Here is an 18,458-nt window from a genome sequence, read left to right as displayed (position 1 = left end):
CAGAGCACAGGCCTCCGGATCTCGCTAATTTTTGCATCTTTATTTTAGAGGGAGCAGAGGGGGAGAGGAAGAGGGAGGGGGAAAGAATCTCAAGCCGACTCTGTGCTGAGCGTGGAGCCTAACGCCGGGCTCGATCTCACCACCCTGAGATCATGACCTGAGCTAAAACCAAGAGTCGGACGCTTAACCCACTGAGCCCCCCAGGCGCCCTGCATTTGGCATCTTGAAGCATCTCAGGAAGCTACTGAATGAACCAGCACAGACAGCCCATGTAAAGGTGTTCAAAGGAGGGGCAGGTGCTTCAGATTGAGGCAGGGGAGGTCGGGGCAGGATTCAAGAAGGTGGGAGCTGCTGTGTCCTGAAGGATGGGTGGGATTCGGCTAGATTAAACAGACAAGGATGGGCTTCGCAGGAGGGTGGAATGGCGTTAATAGGCCCGGAGGCAGGAAATCAGAAATGTGTGCAGAAGGGGCGACATCATCACCCGCTGGCTCTGACCACCAGGAGCCTGGGAGCCAATCCCCCACGCTCCCCTGTCTCTAAATTGTTGGTTCTGTCCCCTCCTGTCTGGTTCCCTGCTGCCACCTTAGTGCTGACCCTTGTGACTGCTCTGCTGCTTTTTCTCACTCGTCTCTCTGACTCCAGTTCCACTCTACCCTTCATGCTACAAAGAGTTCCCTTTCCTAAACAGGGCTCTTATCACGTTACAAATTGTTCAGCGACTCCCCATTGCTTGCCAGCTGATGTCCAGTCTGAGTGCATGAGCGGTCACGACTGGCCTCCCCTGCTCCCCTTCTCGAGGCACCCGGCCTCCAACCCCCTGGAGCACGCGGCATGCTCTGAGCCCACCGGGCCTTCACACCGGCTGTTCCCTCTGCTTGCAGTCCCCTCCTCCTACCCCGTTATGCCACCAGCCTGCCCGCCGTCCTGTCTTTCCTTTGCCCGAGATTTACGGACCTCATGATAGATTGCAAATTGCCCTCTGTGCTCTGATTGTTCCTTGTGCCCCGTCCATGCTCCTGAAGCCGTTATTTGGATGAGTCATTAGCCTGAGCTCATTTCCGATAGGGATTTTCTTTTATTCACCGTAACATCACTAGTAACTACTGTTTTGCCTGGGCATAGACGGACCCCCCTCTACGTGGTTTGTTGGGAATAACTGAAATGAAATGCAAAGTCCCGAGAGATAGGCTGAATCCATCGAATGCCACCACGGGGAGCTGGGGTGCACTTTATCTCTCAAAAACCAGATTACACATCAGAATGCCCCGGCAAGCTTGCTAGAGAGTCCCACTCTGGGGCTCCCCTTTCCTATACTGATAGGAGGGGGCCTGGACATGTGTGTTCCTGTTACTTGGTTTAAACAGCAAGCTTCCCCAGGGATGCCTGGCACAGGTGTCTAGATCCCCCTAGGGAGCGCCGTGTCCTAGACCCACACCCGTCACACCCTGGGCTCAGACTGCATCCTGCCTCTGCCCCTGCTCTTCTGAAGCCCCAGGGAGGAACTCAGCTGAATCCTTCGGTTCCACCCCGTCGGGGAGTGCATCACCCGGATGTCCAGTGTATTCCATTCTACTGTCTTCATGCCAGCTCTTGGCGTCTCTTTTGCTGCTGGCCAGAGGGCAGCTGGGCCCCATCAGACCTTTCTCAAAGACCTTGCTTCCCTCTCTCCCCTGCTGCCAGGCTGTTTGCGGTCAAATGCGGGGGCTGCTTCGAGGCCGTTGCACCCAATGAGTTCGTCATGCGGGCGCAGAAGAGCGTGTACCACCTGAGCTGTTTCTGCTGCTGTGTCTGCGAGCGGCAGCTCCAGAAGGGCGACGAGTTTGTCCTCAAGGAGGGGCAGCTGCTCTGCAAAGGGGACTATGAGAAGGAGCGGGAGCTACTCAGCCTGGTGAGCCCAGCAGCATCCGACTCAGGTGAGTGCCGTGCGGTGGGCGGCGGGGGTGGGACGCTGGGGTGAGCTCACGGTCTGCATCGCGTGCTCCCCAAATGCCCAGCCACGGGGGCAGTCTAGCTCCATGCAGAGCAGCTGCACGCATGCCAGGCAGGACCTTCGTGAGGTCGCAGTGATCGCTTACTGGTCAGGGATTGCCGTGATGAGGCGGTAAAGCACGTTACCTCCAAATTCCGTGGTGCACGACTGTGAATGTGTATTCACAGGTTAGCAGGAGTGACTCTGCGTCAGGCTGAGGGTCTGCAAGTCACCTGGAATCTGTGGAGCTGAGCTCCGGGTTGCAGACTAGGCTCGGGTCTGCTCGGTTCCCTCCCGGATCCAGGCTTGAGAAGCCCCAGCTCCAGGGCTTGATCTTCTCTTGGCGATGACGAAGGTGCCAGAAGGCATGTCCAACCTCACGAGTGCATTTCAAGCCTCTGCTCATATCGTGTGGGCTAACGGTCCACTGGCTAAAGCAAATGAAAAGCTCAAACCCAAAGTCCAGGGAGGGGAGGTATATTGCACGCCCCGCAAGGCCCTGCTAGGGTACAGATACACGATACTGTGAAAGGGAAAGATGCATTGGAACCAGTAATTCCGTCTGTTTCCCCATCTGTCAAGTGGGCAAGCTGGAATCTACCTGGGGCTCGGTGGGTCATGGAGACAGAGGAATTGGAATGTGTTTGTGCCACCCACCCAACCCCCACCCTCCGTGCCTTAGAGTGGGGGAGGCGGGGGGGGGGGGAAGGGGAGGAGATCTCCAGCGATTGTGGAGAGGGGGCTTCGGAAGGCCAGAGAGATTGAATTAAGCATCCAAGTTGAGCATGTGTCTGTCCCCACTGGGTAGCATTTGTCTGGCTTCGCCCCTCCCTTTTCCAAATCGGTGAGAGCCACGTGGCCTTCCTAATTCTTGTCGCCAGTGTAATTCCAGCCCCCCGAACACGGCTATAACCGCCTGCTGCCCACATCTTCAGCCGCTTGGGGGCCTCTGAGACCTCCCGCTCTTCCCTCGGCCTTGCTGGGCTCCAGGCACGTTGGGGTCTCCCACTAAGCTCCACGCCTTAAACTTCCATTCGCCCTCTGCCCCTCTCCTGCACTTCGGGCTCTTGCCAGCATATTCTTTCAGCTTCTATCTCAGGGCTCTTTCCCCAGGGCAGACAGACTCTTCATCCCTGGCGGGGCTGAGTTGACCCTTAACTCCACTTCATCGGGGTTGCTTGTCTGGCTCTTTGTTGTTCTTGCCAAGTGCTAAGCCCCTCGAGGGACGGCATGTGTCTCTTTCGCCACTGTGTCCCCAGGGCTTAGCACAGCCCTGGAACGCTAAGGGTGCTTGATAAACTCTTACAGGAATGAGTCAACTCTTGAAACAAAAGCACTGTGACAAGACACTCGAGTCCAGGGGCTTTGGGGACAAGTAGGAGGGTGGGCCTCCTCCTGGCTGCATTGCTTACAGCCCTGTGACTGCGGGCAACTTTCGGAATGTCCCTAAGCCTCAGTTTCCACGACTGTAAAGTCGTGAGAGTCATGCCTCCCTGACAGTTTTATGGGGGGAATAAAAGAGAACGCAGACCAAAGCCTGACACGCTGTATGCCGGCCCCGAACGCATGCCTGCTGCTGGCGGATAATCACACGAGGCTGTTTGCTTCCTTGACATCCCTGTTGGCTCTTCTTGCCTGGCTCTGCTTGCAGCCACAGGTAAGCGGACACCAGGACAATCCCAACTCTGCCCGTCTTCACTTTTCTTGGATTTGTCTTAACTTGGAGGAGTTTCTCCTTTTCAGGAACACTGCCACTGACACATTGGGGACTCTCCTGCGGGGGTAACTGGGCCCCTTCTAAACTGAAATTCACGGCCTCCCCTCAGTATAAGAAGGTCAAGCTCACCCTGGATTCCCCATTAGGTGCCTTGCAGTGCCCACCCACTGAGGCCTCCTTCCCGGAATATTGCAAAATCTTCACATTCCCCAAGGGCTCAGGTGCTATGGTGATCAGAACGTCAGCGTGACTTTGAAAAGATGGGCGCACCCAGAGGGCATGCCATTCTTTCTCACATGGAAAGACGTGCGGTAGTCTGGCCCTTCTTGGCACGATTATGTGGGGCTCGACTACGAAGTTATCCAATTGGCCCCCGGGTTAAAGACTCACAGAGTTTAACTGACTACAGGATTAGGATGAGGCATGAATGCACCATCCCCCGCATCCCACCCCCTGCCCAAAACCAAAAAGTAAAAGCTCGATCTGAGCAGCGTTCATAGAAATATAATGTTCAGAGCATGGGAACTGCTAGGGACCCGCTTTTCTGACCCCATTTTCAGCAACACGTTCCATTCTGAGCATTTTCTTTTGAGGCTGCTGTAGAAACTATAGAGCTTTCTGGTTCATTTATGTACACGTTCGTCCGGTAGACGTACCTTGAGTGCTTGCTTTATGCCAGGGATCGAGTCATAATGGGAATGACAAGAATGACGTGGGGGTGGGGAGATCTCAACATCATGTCAGATGAAGGAATTGTAGATGTTTAGGCTAGAAAAGTAAAGACGACATGAGGCCATAATTGTTGCCTTCCCAGGGTTGGATCGGACCTATTTCTAACTTCAGAGAGCAGAATTAGAATTCATTCAATTATTTAACAAAATCATTGAGTATTTACATTATAGGCAGAAAGGTAAAGGCCAGCAATTCGAACTCAACATTGGGAGTGTTAGAATGTCGTCCTAATTGTTAGAGGTAATAAAGAGTAAGACTACTCAGAGAATTGGTCCCCCACTTGTTGAAACGGATATTGGTGTGGTGGGAGAGGAGAATGGTTCTAGAGGACATCCGTTGTCCCTTTTGACTTGAAAAATCTATCCTTATTTAGCAGCTTTAAGCAACATGATATTAAAGTCTCGGCTGAAACCAAGTATATTTTCTGTACCACTCATTTTGTCAATTACATAAATATTGCCCGTCTTACATCATAGAATGTTGTGTGCCAAATTCTGCCTCACTAACGAGAGGATAAGCTTCTAAGAAACAGGGTTGTAGGTTTTTATTCCTTTGTTCCCCCAGCAAAACTCAGCCTGATGCCAAGGGAAGAGTAAGCGATCAGTAAGTACCTAATGAGCGGAATTCAATCTTCAAGGGAAGAAGTCCACCTCGTACTGGGGGATTTACAGGAAGCGAACAGTTTTAGGATGTGTCCCGGGACAAACACAATATCTCCTCTTCTATCTGTTCTGGGTGCTCTACGTATCATCGGTACTTGATAAATATTTGTTGAGTGAATGATTGAGTGGACTGTCATCTTTAAGGTTTTTATCAATGACTTGGATGAAGACGCAGATGGCAGGTTTATTCGATTTGCAGATGACAAAGCTGGAAGGGAACGCTGGTGGGGGGCAGCTGAGACTCTCCGTGTTCAAAAGGATTTTGACAAGCTCACAGAGTAGCACAAAGTCAGCAAGATGAAATTGAACCATTGGGTTCCAAACGTCAGTAGTGATGATGTGGAACAGGGCCTGCTTGGGTGGGATTCTGTCTGGGGTTGGCCATAGAGTCAGTGGGAGCCACGAGGAATCCTGTGTTAATAGAACTATAATGTCCCTAAAGTGTGATTGTAGCTCCAATTTTGTATTGCTTGGGACGTTTGGTCTCATTTTAAGTAACACATTTTAGGGTGTCACTGACAAACTAGAGAGGGTCCAGAGGAGAGTGATTACCTTGTTGAACAAGAAATAGCTAGAGAAACTCCATGTATTTAGTTCTGTGAAAATAAGGCTGAGGGAGACAGGTGAGTCCTACCCAAGGGTGCAGACCCATGTCATGTGGACAAAATGACAGGTATTGGTGTCCAACAAGGGTGCAGACTAGACCCTTTATGAGAAATGGAAAAGCTTTGTCTCTTAACATTTTAATCACAGTGGGTGGAAGAGGAGACCAGTGAACTCTAGGGCTGCTTAAATGGAAGACTCGAGAATCTGTGTGTTTTGATTTTTTTTTTTAAAGATTTTATTTATTTATTTGACAGAGAGGCAGCGAGAGAGGGAACACAAGCAGGGGGAGTGAAGAGGGAGAAGCAGGCTTCCCGCTGAGCAGGAAGCCTGACACAGGACTCCATCCCAGGACCCTGGGATCATGACCTGAGCAGAAGGCAGACGCTTAACGACTGAGCCACCCAGGCGCCCCTAGAATCTGTGGTTTTATGATGCTGACTAGTTTGACTTACAGAAAAGCATGGGACACATTTGCAGCTCTAAGGGACACCAAATTCGGAGATCTTTAGCTGCTGGATCTCTCTTCTGGTGTGGTCAGAAAAGGTTTTATCCTCCCTGCTTTGCCAGTGGCCTGGAAGCAACCTATCAGGAAGAAGAATGGAATTTGTAGCTGCAGTCTGACAATTTTCTTTGGGCTGATTGGGCAGTGTGGCTGCGTGGGGACCTCCAGGAGAGACCTAGTGACATTCATGCCTGTGCTCTCCTCTCGGCCAGAGAATCACACCGGTTTGCAGTTGGAAGGCACAGGAGAGGCTCTCCAGGTCATACTCCCACCAGATGCTCATGTGGCCTCTGTCGGCGTGTCTCCAACCATGGGGAACGCTTGGCCTCACGTTCCGAGTGTGGATTGTCAGAATTGTTAGACGGAGCTCCGGTGTCTGTCTCCACGTGCAACCTCAACATTGGCCTAGGTTCGACTTTCCAGAACGCAGATAATCGGCCAGTCTCCCTGACATGAGGCAGCCCTTTGTGTTGCAGACGGAGAGTCTCGTACTTCCTGGGTCCTCTCTTGTCCTGTCTCGTTTTGTCCCCATTCTTCCAGCTGTCCCGTCGAAGAGACTGCTCTATCTATAAATGTATGGCAGTCTCTCTAGAAGGTACCATCCAGAAGGGCATGAAATCTTGGACATGTAGTCCGAACTAGCACAGTGTTATTACTACTACTTGTCATGGACATCATGTGCTAGTGATGTGGTCCGTGATTTCATTGACTTCTTTGACCTGGGATGGGGGCAGGGGCTTGGGGGCTGATCGTAGGCAACCATAGCCCCTCCCAGCTGGTCCAGGTTGTCTTAGTTATCTACCCCTCTTTATATTTCGACATCAGAGGTCATCGGAGAGTGTCTTGTGCAACAGTTTTTAAAAACTTTATTTTGAAATAAAATTTTAGATTATGGACCAATTGCAGAGTAAGACGAATTGCCATAGAGCCTTCATCTGCCTTCCCCTAATGTTAACATTTTACATTTATGTGTACATTTTGACAAATGTATCATGTGAACTAAGAAATTAACGTCAGTCCAGTACTGTTCACTAAACCGTATAAACTAAAACTATGATTTGATTTCATGAAATTTTCTAGCAATGTCTTTATCCATCCCAGGATTCAATCCAGGATACTAAGTTGTGTTTAGTTTTACGTTATTTTTACATTAAATTGCCTTTCCTTTTTCTTCATTTTTGGGATCACTGAGGAATGTCTAGTCGGAATTGCATTTTTGCCCCTCCCTCTGGCAATATATTTTATGTTTTATTTCCTTTTATCGCCCCTCACCATGGACTCACATTGTGTTTTGGCTTGTTCGTTCTGGGGTTGGTTCGTTTACCATTTTAAGGTTTTCTTTCTTTCTTTCTTTCTTTCTTTCTTTCTTTCTTTCTTTCTTTCTTTCTTTCTTTCCTTCCTTCCTTCCTTCCTTCCTTCCTTCCTTCCTTCCTTCCTCTCTCTCTCTCTCTCTCTTTCTTTCTTTCTTTCTTTCTTTTTTTAAGAGTTTTTATTTATTTGACAGAGAGAGAGAGACAGCCAGCGAGAGAGGGAACACAAGCAGGGGGAGTGGGAGAGGAAGAAGCAGGCTTCCACCGGAGGAGCCTGATGTGGGGCTTGATCCAGGAACGCCGGGATCACGCCCTGAGCCGAAGGCAGATGCTTAATGACTGAGCCACCCAGGTGCCCCTAAGGTTTTCTTTCTTGAAGACCAGCATGTGTTTGAGATTATGCCCACCCAGCGTTGATTCCTTGGCCATTATTTTCTTCCATGTTTCAAACCCTTAATTTCTCTCGGTTGACTCACTCATCGTTGGTCAGAACCAAAATCCAAGACTAGCTAGCCCTACATTCCTCCCTTTATCTTCTGAGAGTTGAAACCGTCAGCAGAGTAAGGCAGGGGTCTCTTCGGTGCCCTGCTTTTGTGGGGAGATTTTCCCAGAGGAAGCCCTTGGCCATGAAGACCCCACCATGAGGATGCCTTTCTGCAAAGCAGGTTTTATGTTTCAGATAAATACAGCAATTCCATGGCCTCTGCTTCTCCAGTCATCTGACTGCTTGGGAAGGCTTCTGCGTCTTCTCGCCTTGTGGTTGACCCTCACCTGGCCTTTGCACAGTGTGCGGTATGCAACAGGTGCTCAGTACATGTTTCCTTATCGTGTAGATAAATTAACTTTGTCTTGTTCGTATTAGCCTCTGAGGGCCTTAGCAGAGAAGCACCGATCTCCAGTATGGCTTCTTCTTACTGGAGCTGGAATGACGATTCCTGACACATACTGGAGTTTGGGGATCCTTCTTCCTTCTTAATTTTCCTTAGGATATGTGTCATTGCTGCTTTGGGGAATCCAGTTGCCCCTCTTGTCATTCTTATTTTGCAGTACATCTCTTTTCCCTTCTTTTCTGAGTCAGGTTGAGGCATTTGTTTTAATTTCCTTCCACAGCCTTGGAACTGATTTTTTTTTTTTTTAATTCATTACAGAAGTATTTCTTTCAACCTATCTTGGAACTCTTGTGCTCCACTAGATTAGAGCAGAGAGGTAGTGGTTACTTCATAAGTTTTGGGAAATGCCCGATTGTCCTCTGAGATTATCCTTGTCAGTTCGTAGTCCTGAATTTCAGAATGCAAGATCTGAAAGAAAAAGTCAGCAGGAGGTATGAGGAGGTATCATTTTCCAAATGGTAGTGCAAAAGGGTGTGGGGTCTAAAGTTAGGGCTGCATTTGAGTCTTGCCCTACACTCCCAGCAATGCGACTTTGGGAAAGTTACTTTTGCGTCCCAGGACTCTCTTCCCGCATCAGCGAGAAGTGATCAAGGGCCTGAAACTTGGTCCATGTCCAGTAAATGGCAGACATTGATCTTATCTTGCGGGGCAAGGGCTGGGGGAGATCATGGCTCATATGCTTATTTCAGCAAAGCTCCATCATTTCCCAAACATCTTGTCTTCTGTCTTTGCTCTCCAGTTTCAGATGCTTCTGGATGGCTGACCTGGGGCCATCTGAGGGTAGTACAGAGAGAGGGCCTGTGACTTTGGGTGGCTAGGATGTATGAACTACAGACGGACTGAGTCACCCCGTGGGCCTGCGCATCTCAGAGGTGCTCCCCAGTCTCTGAACATTGTTGCTAGTGCTGCGTCCTGGAAAGTCCGTGCAGAAGGCCAGGAGGAAACAGTGTTGCGGTCACTTCTGGGACTTAATGGGAATTTCAAGCAAGAATGGGAAGCGTGTGTTGAACTGAGCTACCATTCTTTCATAGACTGGGGAACTGAGCTTTGGAGTGATTTTGATTTGAGCTCTTTTGAGTGCCCAAGTATCTTCTTATTCCTGAACATAACATTTTCTGGGATGTGGTTATCCTGGGGGTGGATCTCTCTGTGCCTCTTGGTCCGAGGGTGGTGGTGTATCTCCCATCTTCGAATGAATTGCTTTTGGAGTGTATTATGCGTCTCTTCTGTAGCACTAAGCTTTGAGTCCAGGAAGCACATTGAACCTGACAGTTCCCTGTTAGTGAATGCCCCGTGTTCCTGAATAGGCCTCTTAGGATCGCTCTGTTACCCACCATAATCTATTTATATCCTTCTTGGCAGCCACTTTATCAACCTTTAAGTCAACAGATATTTCTTATCGATGCCTACATGGTCTCAGGCTCTGTGCTAAATGCTGTGTTTTAGTTGCAGAAAAGGAAGGGCAGAGGAGTTCGAGAATACTGAACAATGCAATTCAGAGAAACATCTCAAAGCCAACCTCCTAATGCCAGGGGAACAGTGAGGCCCTGATATAAAGTGATATAAGGAGGCTGAGAGCTGGGAAAAGGGACAGCCTGGAGATTCGTTTTGTCATTCTTTCCTTTAAGAAACAAAGGGGTGAGCCATTAAAACAACAACAACAACAACAAAAACCTTACTAGGTGTTAAAATACTCTGATTATTAGTATAATTGCTAAAAAAATATTTCAATCATATTTTATATTTCCCTCTAAAGCAGTGTTTTCAGAAGACTCTCCAACAACAACATTTTCCAGAAAATTTTAACTACAGATTGGCAAAAAATATATATATTTTATCATGACCTATATACACATTTTTGTGTGTATGAAATAAAGTTTCAACACTTAGATTGACTTACTGCTTACTTGATATGCTGATATTTTTTATTCTACTAATTTTTTAATTGTAGTATTATCTCTATTAATGTCATAACTCACTGACTGATTGTGACCCGAAGTTCGAAAAATACCACTTCTAAGGACAATTTATTTACAAACCTATCCCCAGGTTTTGGAATTAGTATGGATTCTTCAAATTTCAAGCCAATAACTATGTTTTCATTTTCTATATATACCCATCTATGTCAGGTGCTGAGAATAAGACCAAAGACACAGAAGCGATCATCTGGCCCCAAAGACTTGGCACAGTGCCCTGCACAGAGTAAACACACATTAACTATTACCTGCTTTCATTATTGTTAGCAGTATCAAGGGGACACGAAAAGCACACGTATTTATAACATGACTAACACAAAGATCTTTGTGGACATTTTCTGATTTATTAATCTGACCTCTCTGGATAGCAGGGAAGAGAAAGTTATAATTGCCTGAGCTCTTTTCCTTGTTTTTGAAATCAAGTTTTGTCTCTTGTTAGTGTCACAGCCATGAAATTGACTACAGAATTATTTGTTGTCTTCGGTCTGGAGCTCAGTGCTTCTCTTCTCTTCTGAACTTTTGTCTTCCCATGCATTTGTTTTGTCTTCATATTATAGATGGAGAAATAAGGACACAGGATACTTGAGTCAGGGATAAGCCAGAATAAGAACTTAATTCTACCAATTACCAAGTCAGGACACTTGATACTCAGCCTCTGCTAAAATTGTCATTTGAGTAGAGTTTATCTTTCGTGCTCGAAAAGTTACAGGCAATGTACAAACTCAGGCAATGCATTCTCTCTTTTCCATCAACTGTAATTTAATTTTGGGTTTATGCTCACACTTAATCATTTTAGTAGAAATCATCATTTAAAATTAGTGCAATGGCTTCAGAGCATATTTAATCTGTCATAGTGTGCTGTGTGCCTTCATTTCTCTTGCACAATCCCTAGAAGGAAAAAATTGGTCTAATGGACAACTGATCCTTGTGATGTTCACATGATGATGATAACAATTATTGAGCCCTTACTCTGCACAAAGCGTTGCCTGAGGCAGTCTAAACGAATTAACTAACTTAACCTCATGTTAAGCTGATGTGGAAGGCAATGTTATGATTATTCCCATTCTACAGATGAGGAAGGGGACCAGGGAAAAATGTGTGATTTGTTTAAGGTCCTATGGCTAGTAATTGAAAGAGCCAGAATTGAAACTAGGGCAGTCTAGCTCCAGAGCCTGCATCATTAAGCACTATGCTTGTGCTGTCCCATTGCTATACTTCTCATGGGCATCTCCTATAAGGAAGTAGGAGGCTTTGAAGGGTCCAAAGACAACGTGGTGTATAAATATGGAAGTAGTTAAAAAGTGCACACAAAAAACTTACTGGTTTTGCTTGTTTGTTTGTTTTACAATGATTCATCAAACTTCTCCTGTGGCAATCTGATGTTTTTAGGGAAAACCAATTGACATTTTTGTCCAAATGAGAGGTGTCAGCTGTGCATCCCAGAGCCCTCATTAATTAAGTGAATAAAAGTACAACAGTGGAGTAAATCAGTAAATATCAAAACTCCTAATAGGCTTCGCTGAGCTGCAATGTCCTACTATCTGTTATGACCCCATTTTCAGGAGAAATGCACTCAGATATGTTTTTTAAGTAGCAGTGTTGACATTGTACCGCTATCCGTCTTTTTTTTAAAAGGATTTTATTTATGAGAGAGAGTGTGAATGCAGGGGGAGGAGCAGAGGAAGAGGGACAATCAGACTCCACGTTGAGCACTGAGCCTGACACAGGCTTGATCTCAGGACGCTGAGATCATGACCTGAGCGAGAACCAAGAGTCAGATGCCTAACCAACAGAGCCACCCAAGTGCCCCTCTATCTATCCATCTTTATATTGGATCCTTTTTGAGTACAATGGCAGGACTTCGCAGTATGACTAGTGAATGTTAGGAGTGAAATCTCTGGCCATGGAGACCCAACCCATGACTTTGACTTTTCATTACCTGAGCTAAATGACCAGAGACTCCATTTCCTTTACTATCGTGTAGGAAAGGTTGGGGAGTAAGTGCAGGGGAAATGCTGATTTTCTTGCGCTGACATTCTAGCCAAGCCCATCAACTTTTAGATTTCCAACCCAGAGGTTTCACGATGGATCCGAAGATGCTTTAGACCATACACTGAGCAAAAGGAGGAACATCGTCCCATATTTCTCTGTACCATGGCATCAAGGACCTAGGAGAAACCCTTGAGTCTACTAAGATTTGGTCGCAACCCAGGCTATAGCTTCCTCTGAGCACTTTGGTATTTGGTGCTATAAAAGTCTATGGAAAACCAGGCAATTTAAGAACCACTTGGATTCTTACTGGTCCAAATCCATGTTTGCATTCTGGGACCCAGGGGCGTGCTTCCTTTTTCTGGGTGATTCTGAGCAGGGATTTGAGATGCATGTGCGTATACGTACTAGGTGGGATCAGTGGACCAAGCTGGTATTCAAGGTAAGGGTCCAGGAATTTCTTAGGAATCTGTAAGGGTGGAAAGGTAGTGGCTTGATCCAACTCGGCATTTGTTCCATGCTGGGGAATTTGCCGAGCACCTGCGTCAGGCAAAGATTGGGTTTGCGGCGTGGGGGAACATATAGAAGGGTATGAGATCTGACTAATGAGCAGATATTTTGAGCACGAGCTATATAACGGGCCTGCTGTAGGTGCAGGTTATATCCTAGCGGAGGGGGACAGCCAGTCCTCAAATAGAGAAGCAAAATTAGGTGCTCAAATGAGAGTGACTCTTCAAAGTAGTCAACCTATAAGACTTACTATTCTTATGTATTTTAAAAATACTTGGGCTTCTATGGAATGGATCTTGAGTATTTAAGCAGGCTGGGGTGCTCCAGGGCTTCTGGTTAGTTTGTTTTTTTTAAAGCTCCCTGGGTGAGTCTCACGTACAGCTGAGGTGGAGAACCACTGCCCCAGCAGAAGGCGAAGGTCAGGGGGACAGAGTCGGGGCACCTCAATCAGTGTTTTAACCCAATGGCAGAGCTTTGGGGCTGAACCAGGGAGATTCTGAAATGAAAAGAAAAGGCAGCTGTTTCCTTGGAGTAAGCAGGGCTGTGAGATGGAGCAAACGAAAATCTAGTTAAATCTGAATTTTAGATAAACAGTGTTTTAAAGGATGTCTCATGCAGTATAAAATTATTGCTTATCGGAAATTCAAACTTAACTGTCTCCTATTCAGTTAACTGGCAGCTCTGGATATAATCTGGTGGGGGGTGGGGGGAACCAAGGGCTGGTGGTTGGTGCTGGAGCCTGCAACTGCCTACAGAAAGATGGTTGGTCGAATGAACCATGAGTGACTATGGACTCTGGGAAACGAACTGAGGGCTTTAGAGGGGAGGAGGGTGGGGGATCGGGATAGGCTGGTGATGGGTAGTAAGGAGGGCACGTATTGCATGGTGCACTGGGTGTTATACGCAACTAATGAATCATCGAACTTTACATCAAAAACTTGGGATGTACTGTATGGTGACTAACATAACAATAAAAATTTTTAAAAAGAAAGAAAGAAAGAAAGAAAGAAAGAAAGAAAGAAAGAAAGAAAGAAAGAAAGAAAGATGGTTGGTTGGTGAGAGGTAGACACGGAGAAGTGTAATTCTGTCCCAAGACCCCCGAGGTCCCTCCCATTTCTCCTCAGTGCCCGGGCTTGGCTGAGCCAAGCAGTGAGTGGGACTCGTCCGTTACCCCGGCAACTCCCTCCTGCCCTTAGCCCACCAGGGTCTGAATGACACCCCAGCTAGGCGGCCAGCCGTCCGATTGCTTTTCTCTGGGGCGCACATGCTCCCTCTGGAGCTCGGCTGGAGCTCGCGTGGGGCACTGGGTGCCAGGGAGCCGGGCGCAGCCTGGGCCGGGCCGCAGTCACCGCGCCGCCCTCCCGCTCTTCAAAGGCCCTTTGGAGACGGACGAGGGCGGGCGCAGAAGCACACCCGGCCGGCCGGCAGTTTGATGAGAAAATGCAGATAAAGAGCCTGGCGGTGGGGCCATATGTTCCCCATAATCTCCAAAGCCGTCACTTCAATTAGAGCCTCCCCTGAGTTCTAATGCCCGGTCCTGAGTAAACAAGCCGCCCTGAAAGAAGAACTCGGTTTCCAATTAAAAGTGTACTAACATTGCTCCTTCCCTTAATTCCCGCGGAGCAAAGCCCCGCGCGGGCGGAGGCGCTCCCGGGTCGCGGCGAGGTCGTCGCGGTCCCCGCCGCCCGCGCCGCCCGTTCCCAGGTGACGTCAGGCGGGCCCGGGATTAGGGCCCACCCCGCGCCCCCCGCCCGCGCCGCGGACTTAATTAAAAGTAATGCCACGGTAAATCCGCCCGTCGCTTCTGGTGGAGCCGCGCCTCCGGGCCAGCCTCGGAGAGAGGGCTTCCGAAGCAGGTGCTGGGGATTTGTGTGCTTGTGCGTGTGTGTGCTTGTGTGTGTGTGTGTGTGTGTGTGTGTGTGTGTGTGTGCGCGCGCGCGCGCGCTCGCTCGTGTGTATTTTAAAAGGGAGGGTCATGTTGTTGATTTTGGGGGGACTGATATGACCTTCTCCTTGACCCCACGCCTCCCCCTCTGCACACGCACTGACAGACACGCAGACATACATATGTGCCACCTGAACCGGGCTTTCGTTCTGGCTCGGGTTTGCGGTTTGCTCGGGGACTGGTGCAGGCCGTGCTGCGGGGACCGCTGCGTTCTCCCGCACTGCCACCGGTCTCTCTGGCCCCAGCCGAGAGAATTGTAAGGGCGGCAACGAATGGTAGCCAGATGTGAGGTTACTTAAATCGCAGGAGAGCTCCTGCAAGGCTCCTGGGGTCCTCGAGAGCTCTTCAGAGTGCTGACTCTGAACCTTGCAGGCCCGTGAACTCTGCCTGATGGCATTCTAAAACTTGGTTTCTTTTCTTTTTTTTTATTTTTTTTATTTTTTTTATTATGTTAGTCACCATACAGTGGGGAAGAAAGGGATAAAGAAAGGGGGGGGGTAATCAGAAGGGGGAATGAAGCATGAGAGACTATGGACTATGAGAAACAAACTGAGGGCCTCAGAGGGGAGGGGGGTGGGGGAATGGGACAGACTGTGGATGGGTAGTAAGGAGGGCACGTATTGCATGGTGCACTGGGTGTTAAAACTTGGTTTCTATTGCATTTTTCTGTATCAGTAGAACCGGTTGAAAGTTGCCTGGTTTCAGATGGGAGAGTGATTGATAGATTAACTTTCTGGCCTATTCTCCACACCATGAAAGAATCAAAGAATTGAAGCCATTATCTGAAAAATTCCAGAAACATCAACAAGCAGAAAATCCTCACTAGATCATTCAAATGCAAATGCTTTTCCTTCTTTCATGAATTATCTGCCCAAGTAATTACTTTAGTTTTTGGTCTGGCCTTGCTGGTGAAGACCTCAGAGAATTAGTCTCACTAAGTCCATGGCTGTTGGTTTATTCCTTACCGTCTGATTGATGCTAACTAAATTAAATTGAGGCAAGTTCAACAGACATTTGAGGGCCTGTCAGATGCTGGGTTAGGTATTAGTGAGGAAGGGAAACGACCTCTGGGTTTACACACACTCAGGTTTTTCAGCGGAGAAGAAACTCCTATAACAAAAGAATTACAGTAAAATAGAATCTGCATGTCTGTTTCAGCAGCGACACAAAGTGCTCGGGTCACAGAACTGGGATCAGTAAATCCCCCTGGGGGTATGTGTCTATATATTGGGGCAGAGGGATCGGGGCACTCTTTGGAAAGTGCTTCACAATGAATGTGGCATTGCAGCTGGGTCTTGGTGCAATAGGTCATTTTCAGATGATGAAAGGTAGGTGAGTAGGTTGCTAGAAAGAATGGTGTAGCTTCATGGGCACGGAGTCGCAGAAGTAGGGTTGTATCCCGCCATGGGAGCAGGGGCTGGAACGTAGGGTTTCTCTGGGGGACGGAGATGCTGGTGCTGGTGTGAATGGCAAGATTGATGCCAAAACGTGAAGGGTTTTGTGTATCTTACTTGGATACATTTTGATGGTTAAAGCGAGTCTGATCGGAAGTTTGTAAACACAGTTTGGAAGCTTCTCAATTTGTCCTTCCCATGGGGAAGTGTGGAGGGTGAAGGGGAGTTGGGGCAGCATTGCAGAAGTGGGGAGCTGGGCAGGAGGCTACTGCAGTGTTCCCAGGAGACATGAAGGCTTGAACTCACGCACAGATTGGGGAGGGGTTTCAGAAAATTCATTCCTTCGTTTATTTGCGTCATTCCAACGTCGTTCTGGGTGCTGGGGATATGGTGGTGAACAAAAGAGGCCAAGCATCTGCCCCTGGGGAGCTTAAATTCTAGAATTAAATGATGTTACATATAGGAAGAAAAGTAGAAGTCGAGGATGACTTTGGGGTTTCTAACCTGTATGAATAGCGGTAGCAAGAGCAGAGAGAGAAGTTCGGAGAAGAAAAACCTAGATAATGGATTCAGGTGGGGCACGTTGAGTGTGAGGTTTTTTGTGGACAGTGTGGATATGGAGGTCTGGTGGGCAGTTGAACACATCTGTCTTGGGTTCAAGAGGGAGGTCAAGCATGGATTTGAGAATCACAGAAAAAATGAAGGTTTAATCCCAGGTAGTTTTTCACCAGTGTCCTCACTGAAGTAGTTGTCAGAGTTTATATGGCTTTGGGAAAGCAGATGAATGAAACAAGAGCAACAACAAACGAGAAGTTGGGCAGCGGTTCTCAAAGAGTGTTCCAGGACTGGCAGCATCAGCGTCTCCGGGAAATGTGTTAGAAATGTGAATTTTTTTATAAAAAAAGATTTTATTTATTTGAGAGAGAGAACGGGATGGGGGGGGAGAATGAGAGGGAGAGGGACAAGCAGAATCCCCGCTGAGCGAGGAGCCCAATCTCACGACCCTGAGATCATGATCTGAGCTGAAACCAAGAGTCAGACGCTCAACCAAGTGAGCCCCCCAGGTGCCCCTAGAAATGAGAATTCTCAGGCCCTACTCGGACCTATTTAATCAGCCACTCTGGGGGTAGGAGGCAGAAATCTGGGTTTGTTGCCTGTAACGTTTGAGAAGTACTGACCTAGAGCAGCCCATAGAGCTTACCAGACACCAGTCATAATGGCTGTCACCTTAGCATGAGCAGTGAGCATCTGTCCTTAGTGACCGCTGTCTACAGAAATGAATCTACAGCTCATCCTGGGACAGCTGTCAACTGCTCTCATTCCGCCAGGGAATGTGTGAACCCAGACCCTGATTAAGCCCTGAAGTGTTATGTAGTGATTCCCAACTTCGTTTTCTTTTTTCCTTCTAGAATAATCCTGTGACAGGGTGGGGCTTTTACATTGTCCCATCCGCCTCAGATTCTGACTGATACAGTCTCCTGTCTGTCTGTCCGTATTTCTTGCTGTATCCCTAACCATGCTATGAATGGATGGATATGAAAGGAAATGGGCATCAGATAGATCTTGGATGAAACAGTTACTGAAATTCCTTGTAACTGTGATTCTGTGGAATAAATCACACACACACACACACACACACACACACACACACACACACACATATTCTACAGGCCCCTCTTTATTACCATCACCTCTGATGTCATTCATTCAGGCTGCTTGAGCCCATCTGTAGCCAGCCTCAGCCTGCTCACCCAGGGACCATAGTGATACAGAAGATACCGCCTCGTAGTCGGATGGACTTAACACACGTTTGAATCTGTCAGCAGGCAATACATTGTTGTCTGAATAAATGGACGGTGATTTGATGTACATTTTAAGTGTTTAAATGATTTTATTTTTTTAAAGATTTTATTTATTTATTTGAGAGAGTGAGAGAGAGCGTGAGTGGGGTGAAGGGCAGAGGGAGAAGCAGGCTCCCCGCTGAGCAGGGAGCCAGATGCGGGGTTCAATCCCAGGATTCTGGGATCATGACGTGAGCCGAAGGTAGACGCTTCACCGACAGAGCCACCCAGGGGCCCCCTACATGATTTTAGAGAAGAAAGAAATTGATAAGGACAGCAGTAGTCAGTGATTCAACTAAGACAGTGTCTTAAAACAAAGGCTTTGGGGGTTATGGACACTGGATTTAATTTCTAGTTCTTCCTGATAGCTGGTGACCTTGGGTAAGCACTTTGACTTTCCTTCCCTCACTTG

The 18,458-nt window shown here is 47.8% G+C and overlaps 1 protein-coding gene across 1 annotated transcript in view; it reads left to right on the top strand.

The window, feature by feature from the left end:
- LMX1A (LIM homeobox transcription factor 1 alpha) overlaps nucleotides 1-18,458 on the top strand; it is a 153,278-nt gene that overhangs the window by 102,879 nt on the left and 31,941 nt on the right. The window contains exon 4 of the mRNA XM_045809558.2: nucleotides 1,684-1,916. Coding sequence (XP_045665514.1) covers nucleotides 1,684-1,916 — 233 coding nt within the window. The remainder of the gene's footprint in view (nucleotides 1-1,683; nucleotides 1,917-18,458) is intronic.

Source organism: Ursus americanus, chromosome 2 (assembly GCF_024610735.1).
Source record: "Ursus americanus isolate L20-20 chromosome 2, mUrsAme1.1.p, whole genome shotgun sequence".
NCBI lineage: Eukaryota > Metazoa > Chordata > Mammalia > Carnivora > Ursidae > Ursus > Ursus americanus.
The sequence above is the reverse complement of the archived record's forward strand: the minus strand, read 5'-3'. Positions and strand labels throughout refer to the sequence as shown.